This window comes from Macaca fascicularis, chromosome 6 (genome assembly GCF_037993035.2).
Source record: "Macaca fascicularis isolate 582-1 chromosome 6, T2T-MFA8v1.1".
NCBI classification, from domain to species: domain Eukaryota; kingdom Metazoa; phylum Chordata; class Mammalia; order Primates; family Cercopithecidae; genus Macaca; species Macaca fascicularis.
In genome coordinates, this window is record NC_088380.1 from 115,570,902 (window position 1) to 115,589,079 (window position 18,178).

The 18,178-nt window shown below is 33.4% G+C and overlaps 1 protein-coding gene across 11 annotated transcripts in view; it reads left to right on the forward strand.

Moving 5' to 3' along the window:
- The window catches only part of FER (FER tyrosine kinase), a 439,449-nt gene that overhangs the window by 326,562 nt on the left and 94,709 nt on the right, over positions 1–18,178 (forward strand). For 10 of the 11 annotated variants that reach the window (XM_015451752.3, XM_073994008.1, XM_065545841.2 and 7 more), the window contains one exon: positions 6,387–6,510. The exons of the other annotated variant lie outside the window; for it this stretch is intronic. In XM_015451752.3, coding sequence (XP_015307238.1) covers positions 6,387–6,510 — 124 coding nt within the window. The remainder of the gene's footprint in view (positions 1–6,386; positions 6,511–18,178) is intronic. 11 annotated transcript variants of the gene reach the window in all.

Consider the following 18,178-nt stretch of genomic DNA (forward strand, 5'->3'; position numbering starts at 1 on the left):
AAAGGCAACTTTGAGAGGGATAAGAAGCCAAAAATGCAAAAGTGAGTAATTTAGCATCAAAGTAGGGAGAGAGACAGTCGAACTTCTTTGCCTTGGGGGCAAACAGTGGATTGTGGATGGGGAGGGTGTCAGAGGACTTAGGGTGTCAATGTGTGTGTGTATTTGTGTGTAAATTTGTGTATCAGCCTCCAGACATAAAAAATTAATTGGTAAATCCACCTTTCCAGCTTTTTTTTTTTTTTTTTTGAGAATTAAGAAATAACAGTACTATTGAACTCTGGTGCTACAAAAACAGTGAAAAGTAAAATATTGGTTGAAAATAGACAAAACAATCATAAGCATCATTTCAGTGAAAGAAACTACAGCTAGTTATATGGAATACTGGAGTAATACAGGTTTAGCATCCCAAATCTGAAATTCAAAATGCTCCTCAAAATCTAAATCTTTTTGAGAGCCAACATGATTCTCAAAGGAAATGCTCACTGGAGCATTTCAGATTTTCACATTTGGAATGCTCGACCAATCACTGTAATGCAAATATTCCAAAATCTGAAACACTTCTGGTCCAAGTCATTTCATATAAGAGTTACTACTCTATCTGTACCTTAGAACAGTGGTTGACAAACTTTTTTGATAAAGGGCCAGATAGTAAAATGTTTAGGTTTTGTGGGCCATACAGGCGGGCCCACAACTCCAGGCCATCACAACTCTGCCCTTATACCATGAAAGCAGCAATAGACAATATGTAAAGGAATTAGTGTGGTTGTTTTCCAATAAAACTTTATTCACAGAATCAGGCAATAGGCTGGATTTGGCTCAAGACCATGGTTTGCGACATCTGCCTTAGAATTTCAGTAATATCACTAAAATCACCGCCTTAAAAATTTAAGTCAAATAAATTCAGTTCCCTCATCTATAAATATGAAGAGGCTGGATTAGATTATCTCCAAAGTCCCTTCTAATGCAAACATTCTGAGTGTTTGCCAAAGTTGACTATGGCATCTCTCCTGGCAGTTTACATCATGTCTGGCAAGAGTATAGCTGTTGCTTCTTGAACAGGCAAATTAAAAATACAGTAAAATGTACTCTTTTATTTTACAGAACTGTTACCATAACTGCTATTGGGTTATATTCTCAAAAATCACCTGCCAAGGAAAAATGCAAAAAGTTCATGCTATTCTAGTGTTAGCAGAACATGACCATCGAGGAACCTCATCTGAAAAGACTGATGCTATTTATTAGACCAAATTAGGAAACCCACACATTCAGCTCTGCATTTGGTCTAGCTGAATTCTGTTACTTGGGTAGCAAGCTGTTCAGGAAGTACTTTTTTAAGAAGGAAAAGGAATCAGGAAAGCCAGTATGTTTTTGGAGTCATTTTCTGATTTTTAGTATTTAATCTTCCTCATCTTTCCCCACAAACTGAACCAATTCTAGCTTATTACTGAGTCTTTTCAGACCTAATGTTTTAGTTTGTTTCTATGGTTTGTTCTTGTTAGAAGCCCTCATCACCCCACTCAGCAACTAGAACCCTCTCCCAGCTGATCTTCCTTTCTGTGCAGCCCATCTCTCATAAATATACCCTATATGTAGCAGCCAGTATCCTCTGCTTTAGTGTTTGCATTGGTCCTCTTCTTTTCAGGAACTTGTTTGGGTTTATATCCTAGTGTATGAAATCTATTCTGTGTTTCATGGGGTGCAGTTTACATCAGCATTCATTGTTTATATTTGTCATATCGATTCCCCCCCCCCATTTCTGATGGGCTGGCTAACAGCCATAATTCTCATCACTTTTGGTTAAAAACCAAAACATTTTAAAAATAAGAATTCTGAATAATGACATAAATGGAGCTCCAAAAATAGTTCTCTATGATTTAGTATTTGCCTTGATTACTAGCCTTTTTTTTTAACGAATAATTTAAAGTAGCTAAACCAAACGAACTTCTCAGGAAACAAATTGGTTTCCTAAAAACAAGGGTAATTAATTATACATTTTATAAATCACTGGGGAACTGATATATCTTAATTGAATAAACTCTGAAGTTCGTTGAGGATAAATTAAGATCCTGTGATTCAATGATAAGAAGTCGTTAGTGGCATTGCCCTGATGATCCCTTTTCTCCAATTACAAATTATAAATTAATATTCTTGTTGCATAGTCTCACTGAGTTTATGTTTAGTGTGATCAGTTCCTCTGAGCCCCATAAATACTGAAAGAACAGGTAAGATCAAATTTTCATAGCACAGAGTAACAGAAATCTTTGAGAAACAGCTGTTGAAAATAATAGCCAGCTATTCTCTCATTAAAGGTTGGCTGCAAATGGTAATAAACACTTCTATGTATTGTTTTCCCTACTTGTTTCAGACATTTAATATATATTATCTTTTTAATCCTCAAAGTGACCTTCTGATACAGATGTCATCTTATCCATTAGATATCTTCAAATTGCTAGTACAGAAGATGTATAAAAAAAACTCTATACTATAGAGTTTATTCAGTTAATTGACAAATTTAGAGGGAAGTCACACTACAGGCAGTATGTGATTCAGTGGCTCAGGCTTGTCACCAATGGCTAGTATCTTTTCTTCACTCTTTTCTGCTTTCTGTGAATGCATCTTAGGATGCTTTCATCCTAAGGCTGCCAGTCTTCACGATATTATGTGATGTCATGTTTATGTCTAGTTGTACTTCTTTCTTGGCACTTCTCTCAAAAAATTTTTTCACTCTTCAAGCATCTTTGCCTCTCAGTGTTATTTAATCTTCTTAAGATTTGTGCCTATTCCTGAACCAATCACTTGAGTTAGGGAAGAGATTTCGTCGACTGGGCTAAGCCAGTCTAGCATCACCCTTATTATTGAGGGTTAGGTTAATGCCCTCCAAAATGGTAGAGAGGCAGTCCCATGAGGGAAATTGGGATGAATCAGGGAAAATAGATGTTATACAGCAAACACTGAGTCCCTACTACAACCCTTTCTCATTTGTTTTTTTACAAAATAACAGCAACAATAATAGTAATAGTATAAATACTAAATAGTATTTATAACAGTATATAGACATATAATATATAAATATATAATTAATATATAAAGTATAATAAGTAGTAATAGTGTTTATTGTGTGTACTATGTGCTAGGCACATGCTTGATACTTTAAATACATTTTAGTCTTCAAAGCTGTCTTGAGAAATAAATGGTATTAAATCTGTGTTTTCTAGAAGTTTAGAAAGATTAAACAATTATCCAAGGCCACATGGTTAATCAGACCTAGGTCCATCTGACTTAGGTGTCCATGTCTTTTCAGCAAGTCATGCTATCTCCCTAGTAAACCATAAGCTGACTATTAAAAACATTGCAAGTATTGTCTTAGAAATTTATCATTGTTACAGAATTCTAGGAAATAATGTATCCCATTTTGGTTTAATGTGCAGCACACCCACATTAAAGTCTTGATAAGCAGAATTACAAAAGGGGCGTGAGTTATCTTTTTTTGCCCACTTTGAGAACCAAGATCCTTATTGCAGTGGTCAGGTAGGATACCGTATGCTGTATGTATCCATATGCATATATACGTGTGTGCTGCATGTATGAATATTGCATATATCACAAATTCTAAGAGAGGTTTTTATATTGGCACTTAATGCAAATGACAAAAGAACAAGTTGAAAGGGACAGGCTCTGCCTTCTAAAATAACTTCACAGTGAACACTGAAGACTATATCATCTGATATCAGTCTTCAGTTTATCACTTAATGGTAATAATCGAGTATTGTGGTTAAGGGAATATCTCTGGCCCCGTCTGAGTTATTTTCTGGGTATCCTAACTTTAGTCCCATATTCTGCCTCCTGGGGAGTTTATTTCTTGCTTCAGGGATCTTAATACTTGTACATGCAGAAGGCTTGGGCTTTCAATAATGATTCATAATTATTTAATTTTTATTGAGGTCCTTGCTTCCCTCTAGTTTTCTGCAAGAAGCTGACTAGGCTTGTGGAATGGTGGAACTGTGTTCCTTCCCTTAGTATTACTATGCCTGTGGCTTAAATAACTATAAATTGGAAATAAATTGAAAATTTCCTTTCCTAGATTTAATGACTTTAAGCAGGAAATTGTTCTAAGGCAGAAATATTGTTGGATTAACTACAGAACAATCAGAAACCCCTTCTGTATTTTTGACTGTGTTACAGTATTTGGAAAGAGTTGTATATCGCTCTACCTTCCTAGTACTTTTATTTGCTGGACATCACTTTTCATTCATTATTTAACGCTATTTAAGTGTAGTGTTTGTCTTTGTTTATTCATATATTATGCATTAAACAATATTTGGTAATCTGTTGAATAATAGTTTGTTAAATAATTTGTTGAATAACAAATGTGGGTTGGGAGTACAAAGAGTATTATATCAAGAAGTAAATTTTTAAGAGGCAGATGATAAAGTGATAACTGGAAAAAAAGTATCAGGATTCTACAGAACAGCACTGGAGTTATGTATGTCATATGCTGCTTTTAAATTAAATTGCAGAAAAGATTATTTCATTTAAAAGTTATTCTATAGCTCAGACAGAATACTATGTGGTTTCAAAACCAGAAGGTACATGTTTTCTAAAACAGGTACATATATCTAACAAAATAATTAATATGTGAATATTGGTTCAAGTAATAGCTTGAACTAAATATTAATTTCAAGTCTATTTTAATAAGCATTTTAGTATCTATTAAAGTTGATAAATTAGTGGAATTTTACTTTTCACTATTGAAATCAGGTTTTGTTCTGATTTTTAAGTAAAGCTTGATAGAAACTATTTCAATCATCATCCTGGTAATTTAATATATTTGGTATTCACTTAAAAATAACAGAAAAAAATTGACACCATTAAGTTTATGTTTAAAGCATAGCTTATTTGATTTTGTTAATGGCTCACCTAAATTTGTATAATACTTAAACTGTGAATAAGAGAAAAGGTTAGAAAAGAAGAGAATATTTAAAGGAGAGTTAGGCAGATGTTTATTTTCTAGGTATTCTCATTAAGGAAAAAGCCATTAAGTCTTCACCTCTATAGCTTTTCTAGTTAAGAAAGCATAGATCCCTGATGAAGAAAGTAAAAGAACAAAATAGTCTCGAAATGACAAATAAAATGCTAATCCCTCTTTTAAAATTCTGGTTTAATATCTGGGGGCCTAATAGAGAAAGTGGGAAAGATTGTTTTTGGAGAACATGTATTTTAATGTACTTTAACTCTTTTTTAGTAGTGCAACAAACTATAAAGTAACTAAAAAGAAAAATAAGTCTAAGCTTTTAATGTTATATTAAAAATGAATGCAAAGTTTTATGGTTGCATTATTCAGTATGGTAGTCACTGACCATATGAGGCTCTTGAGCGCTTAAAATGTGGCTATTGCTTCTAAAAAACTGAATTTTAAATTTCATTTCATTTTAATTGATTTAAATTAAAATACTGATATTCAGTTATTGGAAAATTTTAAGCATGTTTGGAATATCTTGGGTATGTGAATCTACTTTTCAGCTGTAAATTTAATGAAATCTAAATATAGATCAAATATTTCAGATGAAATTTACATCTAAATTGAGATGTACCATAAATGTAAATATCATATTTCAAAGATTGTGATTTTAAAATGTAAAATATCTCAACTATAATTTTCATATATGTTTTGGATATATTAGATTCAAGAAAACTATATTATTAAAATAATTTGCACATTTAAAACTTTAAAAAAATGTAGCTACTAGTAAACTTCAAATTACTACTTGGCTCATGTTATGTATGTCTTGGACCATAAAGGTTTAAGAAGTTTTTCTAAGACTTCACTGGAATTTATTTGATGCATAAAAATGCAATCTGGGTCAGTGAGTAAATCAGGCCAAAATCATAGCATTTTTCTTTTTCTCTCTGGACATTGCTATCAGTTATGTTGGTGTTAATAGTCTAATTTTTTAAGCAATCGCTGAATCTAATAGCTAATCCAATATAATTTACTTTTTACATACTCATATTTGACTCATAATAATATAGTTTTCATGTGGCATTAGAGAAAATCAAATTCCATAGATATTAATGAAGCAAATTGGTAAAAATAGTGATAAAGGAAAAAGTATGATTTTTGAGTGTTATTATGACCTGGATAATGTACAGTATGAAACACTTAAAGTACTTAAACTGTATCTAGAAGAGATTATGGTGTCTGTTTTCTAATATGATATCTTCTTTTCATGTTTTCTGTTATCCTCACCTCAAACAAATTGGGCAAAAAGCATGGCCAAATGTGTAATGCATTTTGCTCTGTCAAATATTCCTAATAGATCCAAATAGATGATAAATGTTACTTTCATCATAACTTTGTCTCATTGTTCATCTGTCAATTCCTCTAGGAGGTGATTTCCTCACCTTTCTGAGAAGGAAGAAGGATGAACTAAAACTCAAACAGTTAGTGAAATTTTCATTAGACGCTGCTGCTGGTATGTTGTATCTCGAGAGTAAAAACTGTATACACAGGTAAGGAGAACATTTTTAAAGCAATTTTTGGTTTTATTAATAGAATGTTGGAAAGCTGATGTATTTGCTACAATACAGAACTCATTTTCTTTCATGAAACTCACGGCTTTTCTTGTTGTTTTCTGTATTTTGTGTGAACGTGTCCTCTGCTTGTTGTTTATATAGTTTATACAAACACTCATTTTTCCTCTTACTTGAAGTGAGTACCTAAGTAGATAGTGATTTGCCTTCTAGTTAGAATTTGTTTTATTATAATCATGAACAACAGTCACATGGAATGTACTACAATTTAGTAATATAAGAAACTACAGCCTTGTAATCAGGTAAGATTGTTTCATGTGTTGTCTATTCTCATTTTCCAAAGAAATTACATATGAAGTCATGGTAAAGCATAATAGTAAAACAGCAATTCATGACAGTGAATTTGGTCAAAAGTAAAAGATTTCAGACTCATTTAAGGCTCTTTTGGACGAATTAATTTTTTTTTTCATTTTAGTACCTACTAATTCATGGCATTGTATTGAGAAAATAAATACTAGTTATTTCAAAGGAGATTTTACGAAACTTGTTCTGATTATATGTAGTGACCTGGTCTTAATGCTTTATACACTGTGGTTTTAGTTGCTTGTAGCAGGAAGTGTTTTTTAGTGCTAAATGTCAGTACAACTTAGAATCTGTTGCAGAATTCATGTCAGATCCTAAATATGGCTAAGTATAAATAAGCACAATGAAGTGGAGAACTGATGCAGTTTTTATGCACCAGAAACTGTGCATAATACTGTTTAATGTGGAACAGGGTTCATTGCTAGATTGAGCTGTTATACACTTTATGTAACTGGTTTTGTTACCGAAGTATGCTTTTCTCTGAGGGGTATCATTGTCTAGGCTTTGCTTTAACACTCTAGTGAGGTTGTATAATGTATAATTAAAGGAAAGCAAAGTTACCATCGTCTTAACTATACATTTATGTGATCTCAATAGATATTTTTGACTTAAATGTCCCCACCCCCACCCAAATTTTACTTAGTGTTCAGCTTTATTCTCAAACTATAATTATGACCTGTATTTTAAATATGGTTCAACAATTGCATATATTTTAAAATTCATTTCTATGGAGATGTATTTTTTTGGAAATTAACTAAACATAAGACATTATCGTTGTATTTCTGTTTTACTTTCTATGACTATAGATTGAATCACATGATAAGAATTGACTTAAAAAGCTTTTGATTCTGGATAAAAATTGTACTATCATTAATTTCATTAGTGGTCAACACTGTGTTAAAAGTAACCATTAAGGTTTTGCTCTTCATTTGGAGAAAATGTGTAATTTTTATTGCTGAGGTATTGAGGTGTTTCAAATTCTCTTTGGTAATTACTCCTTTTGTCTCTGATTTATTTCATACTATTAGACTGGCTGTGGCTTTAAACTGTAATAAATGCACATTATTGAAACCTTTTTTTTTTTGAGGCAGAGTCTCCCTTTGTTGCCCAGGCTAGAGTGCAGTGGCGCGATCTTGGCTCACTGCAACCTCCGCCTCCCGGGTTCACGCCATTCTCCTGCCTTAGCCTCCCGAGTAGCTGGGACTACAGGCGCCCGCCACCACGTGCGGCTAATTTTTTGTATTTTTAGTAGAGATGGGGTTTCACCGTGTTAGCCAGGGTGGTCTCGATCTCTTGACCTCGTGATCCGCCCACCTCGGCCTCCCAAAGTGCTGGGATTACAGGCATGAGCCAATGCGCCCGGCCTGAAACTTTTTTTAATTTGTCAGTTACCACAACTATTCTTTAATTTCTGGGACATTGCATTTGAGAGGACCATTGTTTCAATCTCTTGCTACTTTTTATAGTGATTATTTTTTTTCAAAAATGGATCACTGTGTAAATGTCTATGTCATGAGAATTGAAACTATTCTACATTGTAGATGGCAGTTAGCTTTTTTGAATTCATTTCCCTCTCTAAATCATAATATTATCTGCTGTAATGTTATTTTTCCCACTTTACTTTTTAAGAATTTTCATGTCTTCACAAATTTTTGAAAGTCAACCCTTTCTTGACCACATATCCTAGCAGGTTATGCATAGACCTATGCCATTTGCCTACTGGGAAGGTTTCCCAGTTGAACATCTTGAACAATGTCAGTGAGAGCGGGTTTGACAAATAGGCTTCAGCACTAGCGCCAACTTTTAGTGAATGGTAGGGACTCTCCCTGTATACGTTGAGAAGAATTCCAGGAACAGCCGTAAAGAGTCCAGTGATCAATTAGTCACATCTGCCAGGGTACACACTAGTATTAACACACACACCCCAATTTGTCATCCTTGGCATAGAATATCTTCTTTTTGTCTTTATTCTCATAAATACTTTTCTGGCATTTAAAAATGTTTGTTATGACTTTTCCTTACTAGCCATAATATAGCAACAATATAATATTTTTCTTTAATCACTTTCATTGAATTCTTCTAAACTATCTGCTTTCTTATTTCCTTTGTTAATCATGAGTGCTAGATGAATTTTATGATATCTCCCAACTAGTGGTCCTTTGTTCCTCTTCAGACTCATTAAATGCTCTTTTGGATAATTTTTTTTTTTCATTTTAATACCTCACCAATTCATAGTATTGTATTGAGAAAATAAATTATTCTTTGTGTTGATTTTTTTCTAATAGTGAATTGTGCTGTAGAACCCTGTTCCTATGTGCCAGCCTATGCAGCTTTTTCTTTGGAAATAGTAGTAGTTACAATATAATTTTACTTGATGTAAAGTTAAGACATAGATTATGTGTTTTTGCTCCTAAGAAATATGACAGAAAAAATATAGGATTTACTACAGTGAAAAGGTTTTTCCTCACCGAAAAAATTTCTAATGAGGTATTTCAAAAATGAACTAAAATAATGTAAAACATGATTGAAAGTTCCCTTTAGTTTTTCAGGTAATGAGCAAAAGTTCTAAGTCCCATTTTTGATATGCCAAAACATAACAAAAATAAGTGCATGTCTATGAATTACAAAGCCTGTGTCCAACAAATCCAAGCAAAAATTTTAAACCTGCTTTAAATTTTATATGAATTTACAAATTTTATCCTGTTCACTGACTGGAGATCACTGGAACTCAGTACACACTTGAAAATATTTCCAATTGTCTCTTCCCAAAATAGTGTTTTTAACTTTTGAAGGACACACATTCTTTAGCTTTGTTTTGTTGTTTTGATATGAGAAGAGCAGAGCAGTGTTTCATTATAGGAAAACAATTACAACACCTATAAAATGGAAAGAGGTTACCGCATTAAGAAATGACCTGCATTTGGAAATGTTCTTGTTGTAATTTCCATTTAACTTCCAGAAGAGTTGTCTTGCTACAGGTTTCTAGTGGAAACTGTTTCTGTTTACAGCTTGAGGATTGCTGTATAGTTGGAATTTTGGTTTAGTTTTAATCAGTGGCATTTTATTTAAAACTATTCTATAGGCCAGTGTGAAATTTTCTTTCCTACTTATACTTTATTAACTGTTTGAAATACACTGATAAACTTTGTGGTCTGTGTAACAAAGGTATGTTACTAGATTGTTAGATGTCATCTATAAAGAATATTCTGATTTTGAAGTTAAGGGGATTCAGGATTGACATACTTGATATAAATGGTAATGGCATTCATTTATGGTTTTATTCTTGATGAATCTTACTGGCAGATTTGTTTTTATTCGGGTTTATTTCTAAAAGTTGCCTTTGTGCCATTGTTCTTTGATAGCTACAGAAAGTAAAAGGAGGATACACTTTATATTGCCATATACTTGAGTGAAAGACCATAATCAATGGGGAGTTTGGGGAACATTTCTTAATTTCATATGTCATTGTCAGTATCAAAAAAGATATATTTTGGAGGGGTTAAGTAAAATATTTCTTTTTCTAATTTTCAACTCTATACTGATTCTCTTCATGTTTGGTTCTTCTAACACAGTGATTTTTTTTCATCATGGAGTAAGCTAACAACTTTACAAATTAGAGTATATCCGACCACATTTATTTTATTAATCAGTCAGAGTTTTGCTTATCCATTGAAAACATTGATTTTCCAATGTTTCACAACTGTGGGCAGTTGCCTACTCTGTGCCAGGGGCTACCAAAATGAAGATTATAGTCACTGCCCTCAGATGGATATAACAGAAGTTAACAATAATGCAAAGAGATAGTCAATTTTGTGATAAAATCTACAGAATTCTTTGGGAGTAATATCAAGAGAATCTAATATGACCTGCCAGTATGGGGACTATGATGGGAATAATCAGGGAAACTTTGCAGAGAATACTCTCTGAGTGAGACTTGGTGGATAGGTGTGTCACTGAATAGAAGGAGAAAGAAGATTCCAGCGAAGAAAAATTGAAAGCAAAGTTACAACGCTTTGTAAGAGAGAGCGTGAATTAATTGTGGACATCTTGTTGAAAGAGTATGAATTTTAACTGGAAAAAGAAAACTAATTTGAATTTACAAAACCCTAAAAAATGTATAATCTCATGTAAATGTATATGAGACCAATATTATTTTTAAGCTTCATTGGGAAAACTAATTTAGGAAGGCTAAGAGTGCCAGAAAGGGAATAATATTATATTTCATTTATATGTTCTAGAAGAGATTGCCTTGTCCAGTGATTTCTAATAAGGATTACTTATGTGTACTTTTTAAGTTAAATGTAAGATGCTGCTTCCAGCTTTTATTTATGTGAGTGTGTATGGTTTTTTTTGAGACTTCATATTTTATTAAGTAAAAGATTGGTATGCTGCTGACCATTTACATTTTTCCCGATGATCTTTGAGGGTTTTTTTCCTCTATTTTTAAACTGTAAATGATTACCTAGTGTCTGAGCTTTTCCTAAACTGTGAATATACTGAAAAAGTAGTTTGTCTTTGGTGCACCTTCATATCATTTAAATGGTAAAATAAAGACAGATAAATATAAAATGTTTTCTGTGACGTATTTGAACCCGTCATCATTTCTGTCACTCGTGATCTACCATATACTCAATTGAAGGCACTGTAAGACCACTTTAAGTAACAGAGGCCCAGAGAGATTAAAGGAAGGTCACCTAAACAATTAGTGACCGGGCCACTGCTAGGTCTTAAATGTGCTGACTGCATTCTGACACATTTCCTGTCATTCCAGTTTTTTGCTCTGTCTCATTCAAGTATTAGTAACCCTAACAGCTGGCATTTATTAAGGGCTCACTGAGTACTAGACACTGTTCTAAGGGCTTTAGGTGCAATGTCTGAGAATGTCAGCTTCCTGAGATCATTGATTTTTATTCATATTGTTCACTATTGGATTCCAAAAGCCTGGAACAGTGCCTAGCAATGGAAGCTAAATGAATGAACCTTCAAAACAATAGCAGTAGTATTATTTAAGCCCGTTTTACACATGAGGAAACTCACAGTTAGGGAGTTTGAGTATCATGTCCAAGATCATATTAAAAACAACAACAACATGGCACAAGTATACATATGTAACAAACCTGCACGTTATGCACATGTACCCTACCACTTAAAGTATAATAATAATAAATAAATTAAAAAAAAAAAAAAAAAAAAACAATTGGTAGATTCAGGATGTGAATCTCAGCACTCTGGTTCTAAGCCCGCACACACTGAATCTACTCTACTCACTTGCACAACAGAGGTATCTTCTGATTACCTAGGAAAGTCAAGGCAGAAGGCCAGATGGTATTTGGTGTAATGGCTAAGCTTATATTCAACATCTGCACCCTGTAATGATCATGAACAAAAACAGAAGAGGGTTCTAAAGGCTGTGAAATATAATTTTAGAAAGACAAACCAAGATGTTTTTATCATTTAATGAACAGTTGCTGAAATGCAGGAGCATTTTGTTATTGCTTCTCTATTTAATAAAAGCTTGAAATTTTTTTTCATTTTTATATACTGTTGTTTAGAATGCCCCTTTATGCTTATCTGTTAATTAAACACACAGGATTAAAATAGAGATGTGATAATCTCAGTTAGTTGACTAAGCATTCATGACTAATTTTCTTGTTCTAACATTTGATTTACAATTTTGAATATATTAAGCTGTATTTTTATTTTTAGCTCTGAAACCAATTTTGGAGGAAAGAGTTTGCAGGGTCACTGTTACCTAGAGCTAGAGGAGACAGTCTCTTATGTGCAAGGGGATAGTTCTCAGATGATGGGGCATGTACTAAAAGCCTTCAAAAGATGGCTGTCATGCACTCATGGAGTGCTCACTGTTTGCCAAGTATATTCATATTCTCATTTAACCCTTATATTTCTATGAGATTCGTACTATTTAATCTACATTTTATAATAGAATAGATTGAGCCACAAAAGGATAAGTAACTCTTCTAATGTCACACAGCTAGTAAGAGGAAGATTCAGGCCTATTCTGAGCTGATGACAAAACCTGTGAAGTAAAGCAAAAGAATTAAACTATGTATTAGATATATTTATCATTTTCTTCCCTTTTGTGAAGATGGTCAGCCATATGGATAGCTCTCTTATGAAGCAAAACTTAAAACTAATAAATACTGATTTAGAGAAAGGCTTGTTGTACGGAGAAGAGACTCTTTTATACATCCTATCTCTGTATTTTCCTGGGATGATTCACTCCCTCACATTTCATGTTATAGGGACTGCTAGTTGGTCCGTTCAGTCTCCTTAAATTGTAGCTCATACCAAGTCCATCCAACAGGCAGGAGATCAATCTCAGTACAAGACCATTGGTTCAACCATTGATTTGAGAATTCATGTTCTCAAGTCAAACCTGATTATGATAAAGTTACTCACTTTTTCTAGTTAGTCTTAATCAAATTCTGGGAAATTCATCAGAACATAGATGGCACAGAAACAAGTTTGACCTTCTAGCTTGCAAATTGTCTCCTACTCCCTGGCCTCCAATGCAGGATTGGAGCAGTCAACATGCAGAACTGGAGAACTCTAACCTGTACCATTTGCTGGACATTGACTCTCAATTTTAAAAATTACTGGGTTCTTAGCACAATTATTGTTTTAAAATATGTTCATCATTTTATTAGATACAAAAGCACTACAAGAAATCCTTTTCAGTCCCAGGCTTCTCTTTTAAAGTGTTCTGTGCCAGTCTGGACTGTTTCCATCCACATTGCCAACCCTGATATCCATTAAGTATAAGCATTTGCAGAGCAGTTAGCAGCTTCAGCATAGTGGCTAAGACCACTGATTTAAACTGGAATGCTCTGTGCATGAATCGTAGGTTTTCAACAATTTAGCTGTGTGATTTTAGATGTCCTCTCCTCCCCACCGGGGAATTCCCTGTAACCCTTAACCTGTTTTATTTTTTGTGATAGTCCTTACTATCACCTATGTTTATTTTATTTATATAAACATACACATGTATGTACATATATATTTGTGTGTATATGCATATGCTTATATTTATATAGATACATATATAAAATAACTGGTTTCCTTTTTATTGCTTTTCTCCTCCAACTAGACTGTAAGTTCCATGAGGACATTGACTTTATTTTGTCCATTACTTAGTCCTCAATACAGAGCTTCTAGTCAGTGCTCAACAGAAATTTGTTGAATGAGTGAATGAAGTTACTTACTGTGCTTCGTTTCTTCCAGTATAAAATCAGGATGATTTTATATCAGGATTTAAAATAAGGTTGATTATACTGATTCAAGTTAGAGAAAGCAAGGCTACTAAAGTAGCAAAGGAGTATCTGAAGGCTCTCCACTCCCCACAGCATCTTAGGGGGACTACAACTTAGAGGGAGAGGGAGAGACAGAGACAGAGACAGACATACTTTTAAACCATCAAATCTCTTGAGAACTCACTATAACAAGAACAGCATGGGGAAAACCACCCCCATGATCCAATCACCTCCCACCAGGTCCCCCTCCCACGCCCACAACATTGGGAATTATGTAATTCAACATGAGATTAGGGTGGGGAAACATAGCAATACCATAAGAAATTCTTGTATAAAATAACTTTGGTTACTGTTTGTGGTCTGGTGTGCCTATTTTTACTTCTTATGGACAGATATTTTTATTATAGAACAAAAACATGTTTTATAATATGCTTATGTGCTCTTAAATTAACCTTTTAATGCTGAACTTCTTTTATTACACAGTTTGATTTGCTTTTTGTGGGGAAAGAAGTAGTGCAAATTTTCTGTGAACGTTTTCCAGTGGGCAGTTTTCATATAGTAGTAGTTTAATAAACATCAACATAATGAATCGATAAATCTATGAATAAATCAAATAATTCTGAAGTATTGATTGATTGCTGTTAGATGACTAAGGACTTTATAGAACAGTAGTTATAAGTTATTTCATCCATAAATGTTAATTTTCCATTTTTAATTTTTACCAATTGATTTCTCTATAATGCACAAATGGAAACAGAAATAATTGTATCTCATACAAACCCATATGCGTTATGCATACAGTGCAAAGTTCTTTTTCTGTCACAAGTTAGTGTGAAGGCTTTGGGATGCTTTGGGCATTTTTTGAATTGTTTGAATATGATCATCCAGGCTTATAATGTGACAGCGTCAGTGCTCTTTTCAGAATACTGTCATTCTCCAAGGGTCAGAGAAGCTGAATAGTATCCTATTTCAATTCATTTTTCATCTAACAGTACTTATTTATTATATTGACTCTGCCCTAGCTCAGACAATGGTCAGGGCTTAAGAAAGCAGCAGTAGTTTATAACATGACAAAGTATTAATTTTTAATGTGTTCTTTGAAATAATTGACAGTAAACAACAGATGTATTATTATTTATTAGAGTGCTCAGGAAGCACATATTTCATTTAGCCCCTTTCTCTCTTATCTGCCCTCAACCCATTCATTATGTAAACTTGTAAGAAAGTGAATGCCATGGCTAGAACAGTGCCAGGGTACTTGGTTCTGTACATTTAAGATAGAAAGCATGCAACAAGTAATTTTAATTCCCATTGAGTAATATTTCTCCCTTTGATCATAAAATTCCCATTTGCCTCTTTAAAATTAGTCTTCTATTTACCTATATAAATTAATGAAGGAATAACATTAAAATAATTGTATTCATTACTTAAGATCTTTAAAAACCCCAGGCAGGACATAACCATATGAGATGATATACAAGTAATCTATAAACCTCTTTATAACCAAATGAAAACATATTTGGCATGTCATTTAGGTATTTACCGTTTTAAAAAAATTACATGGTGCCATATTATAAATTAAGACTTACTTTTTCTCAAACATTTATTATGTGAAGGAAAGGAAAGTATTTTTCATATCAAAGTTTGATTTTCATATCAAACGTAAGTACCTATCCTAATAGAAACAAGTGTTGTTAATTTCTGTATTTTTGCTTTTATGATATATCTCACCTGGTGAAGTTTCTCACTTTATTTATAATTTGTAAAGCCTCTTTGTGTCTCACAGATTAAATCTGTCAAGACCCATGTTTTGAATGCCTTCTTTGCAAAAGGCCTTGTTTAGACGTGCTCCCTACTCTCAAGGAAAATGAGAGAAGTAAGATACAGATATAAAGATATTTTGATAACTTCATAAACAGTGCATTGGGAGAAGGAAGTTAATAAGACACAATGATGGGATTTCTGAAAGACATTTATATTAGGAAGAAAAAAGTAGCATACATCAGTCTGTTGTAAGAGCCACCAACAAATATTGGAATACTTTATTGAATTTCTTTTATATGATCAACTTCATTCAAAATAAACTTAATTCCCAAGGGATTTTCTAATTAGTCTTTTAGCAGAACTTAATATGTTATTCTCCCCACCCCATTTAATTATTAACAAATACTTTACTTACTTTGTAAGCATCTGAATGTTGAAAAGCAGCCACATGCTGGTGCCTCATAAATGTTAGTTCAATCAAAGTCATTAAAAATGTACTTAAAGCACACTTCCTATATGTATCAGGCACATGACAGGTGCCAGGGACAAAATACTGGGCATTTAAGATGGAGTCTGTGTTCTCTGGTGCTGAAAAGTCTAGTATGTGTGATACATGTTAACAGGTATTCATCCCAGAGAGCATTTAAAAGTGAGATTGACACCATCATGAGGCCACAGAAGGCATCCCTGAAGAGGTGACATTTGAATTGAAAGTTAAGAAGTAACTACAGGACAGTGGAAGAGAAGAGATAAATAATCACTTAGGAGAGAAAGAGGCATGGAGGTAGAAGAGAGAATTTCAAGACCATGAAAGGAAATCATACTGACTGGGTTAAATACTGACTTGAATTGCAACCAGGGAGGTGGCAGGGACCAAATCCTGTGAGAACAGAACAGGTGTAGGAGGCTCATCTCTGCTCTGGTTGCAGTGAGAAGCCACTGTAGGGTTTTAAGTAGAAGAGATCAGATTCATGTTTCATGCAGATCACTCTGGCTATAGTATGGAGACCAGACTGATAGAAGAGTAGATACAGGGAAGAGAAATTTTCAGAGATGTTTTTATCAAAACATTTTCCAGGTATCTGGTTTTTACACCTGGATAATGGGGATTCACTGAGGAATTCCTGAGGATTCCCCGAGGAAACACTGGAGCAGGATTTTTTCCTCCCCTTGGAGGGAGTGTAGGGGCACTGTGAATGAAAATTATGAGTTTAAAATTTAATTTGGGAAATGTTGATTCTGAAGTACCTAGAAAATATTTATGAAGCTATTGAGTAGACAGGTGAGTATTTAGACCTAGAACTCAGGCAAACTGACCTACACATAGCAATGTGAAAGTGATGAAAGAAGAACAGATGAGTGAATCAGTGAAGCTTTTAATGAATTAGTAAATCAACGAAAGAAATATTTCAGGCTAAGAAAAGAACATGGAAGAATACATCTGGTTTTCCGAACTCTACATATACATTTGAAAATTCACAATTTTGCCTGTGGATTTTTAAAAGGAAGAAATTTTAAAATTGATTATAGTAACACCCAATATTTGTTATTTCTAGTACCATTAATCCAGTTTGACAGAAAAGTAACTCTGGAATAATGTTTAATTAATTTATTTGCTTACTTTAATAACCACTCTGATGGTTAAGTGTTTCCTTTAAAATTCTAAATTATATCAGCATTGCTAATTTTATAGTTCCACAAATTATAGCAGCAACTAGAAAATGTAAGTGAAAAATATATTTTCATTGTCAGAAATTTATCTAGTTCTGTTCGAATAAACTACCAGTAGGAAAAAGAAATGTGCAAAAATACCGTTCATAAAAAGAAGACTATTTCTTTTGGAAATTTTTCTTAGAGAAGAAAACCAGGAGAGTAACTGATTTTTTCTTCTTTAGAGTCTTGTTATCTGATTAACAGAACTTCTAGTAACATTTGAAATAATATAACAGTAAAATATGTGAACAGGGAATACAGCTTGATACTGCTATTCTCCAGTGACCAGAATTTAACAAAGGCAACTACAAAATTGTCTCTCACTTTTTTTTTTTTTTTACATCTCAAGGCATGAACATTGGTTCACTTAAAATAGAGATGTTTTCCTGCTTTTTCTATGATAAAAACAAATTTAAGAACAAAAATAATTGTCTTGTGAAAAAGTATATGAATTAATATCCAAAGGTTTTTTCCAACTGTCACCTGTTAAAACAGGGTTATAATGGTAACCTACCTCACAGTCACTGTTTGTTGGT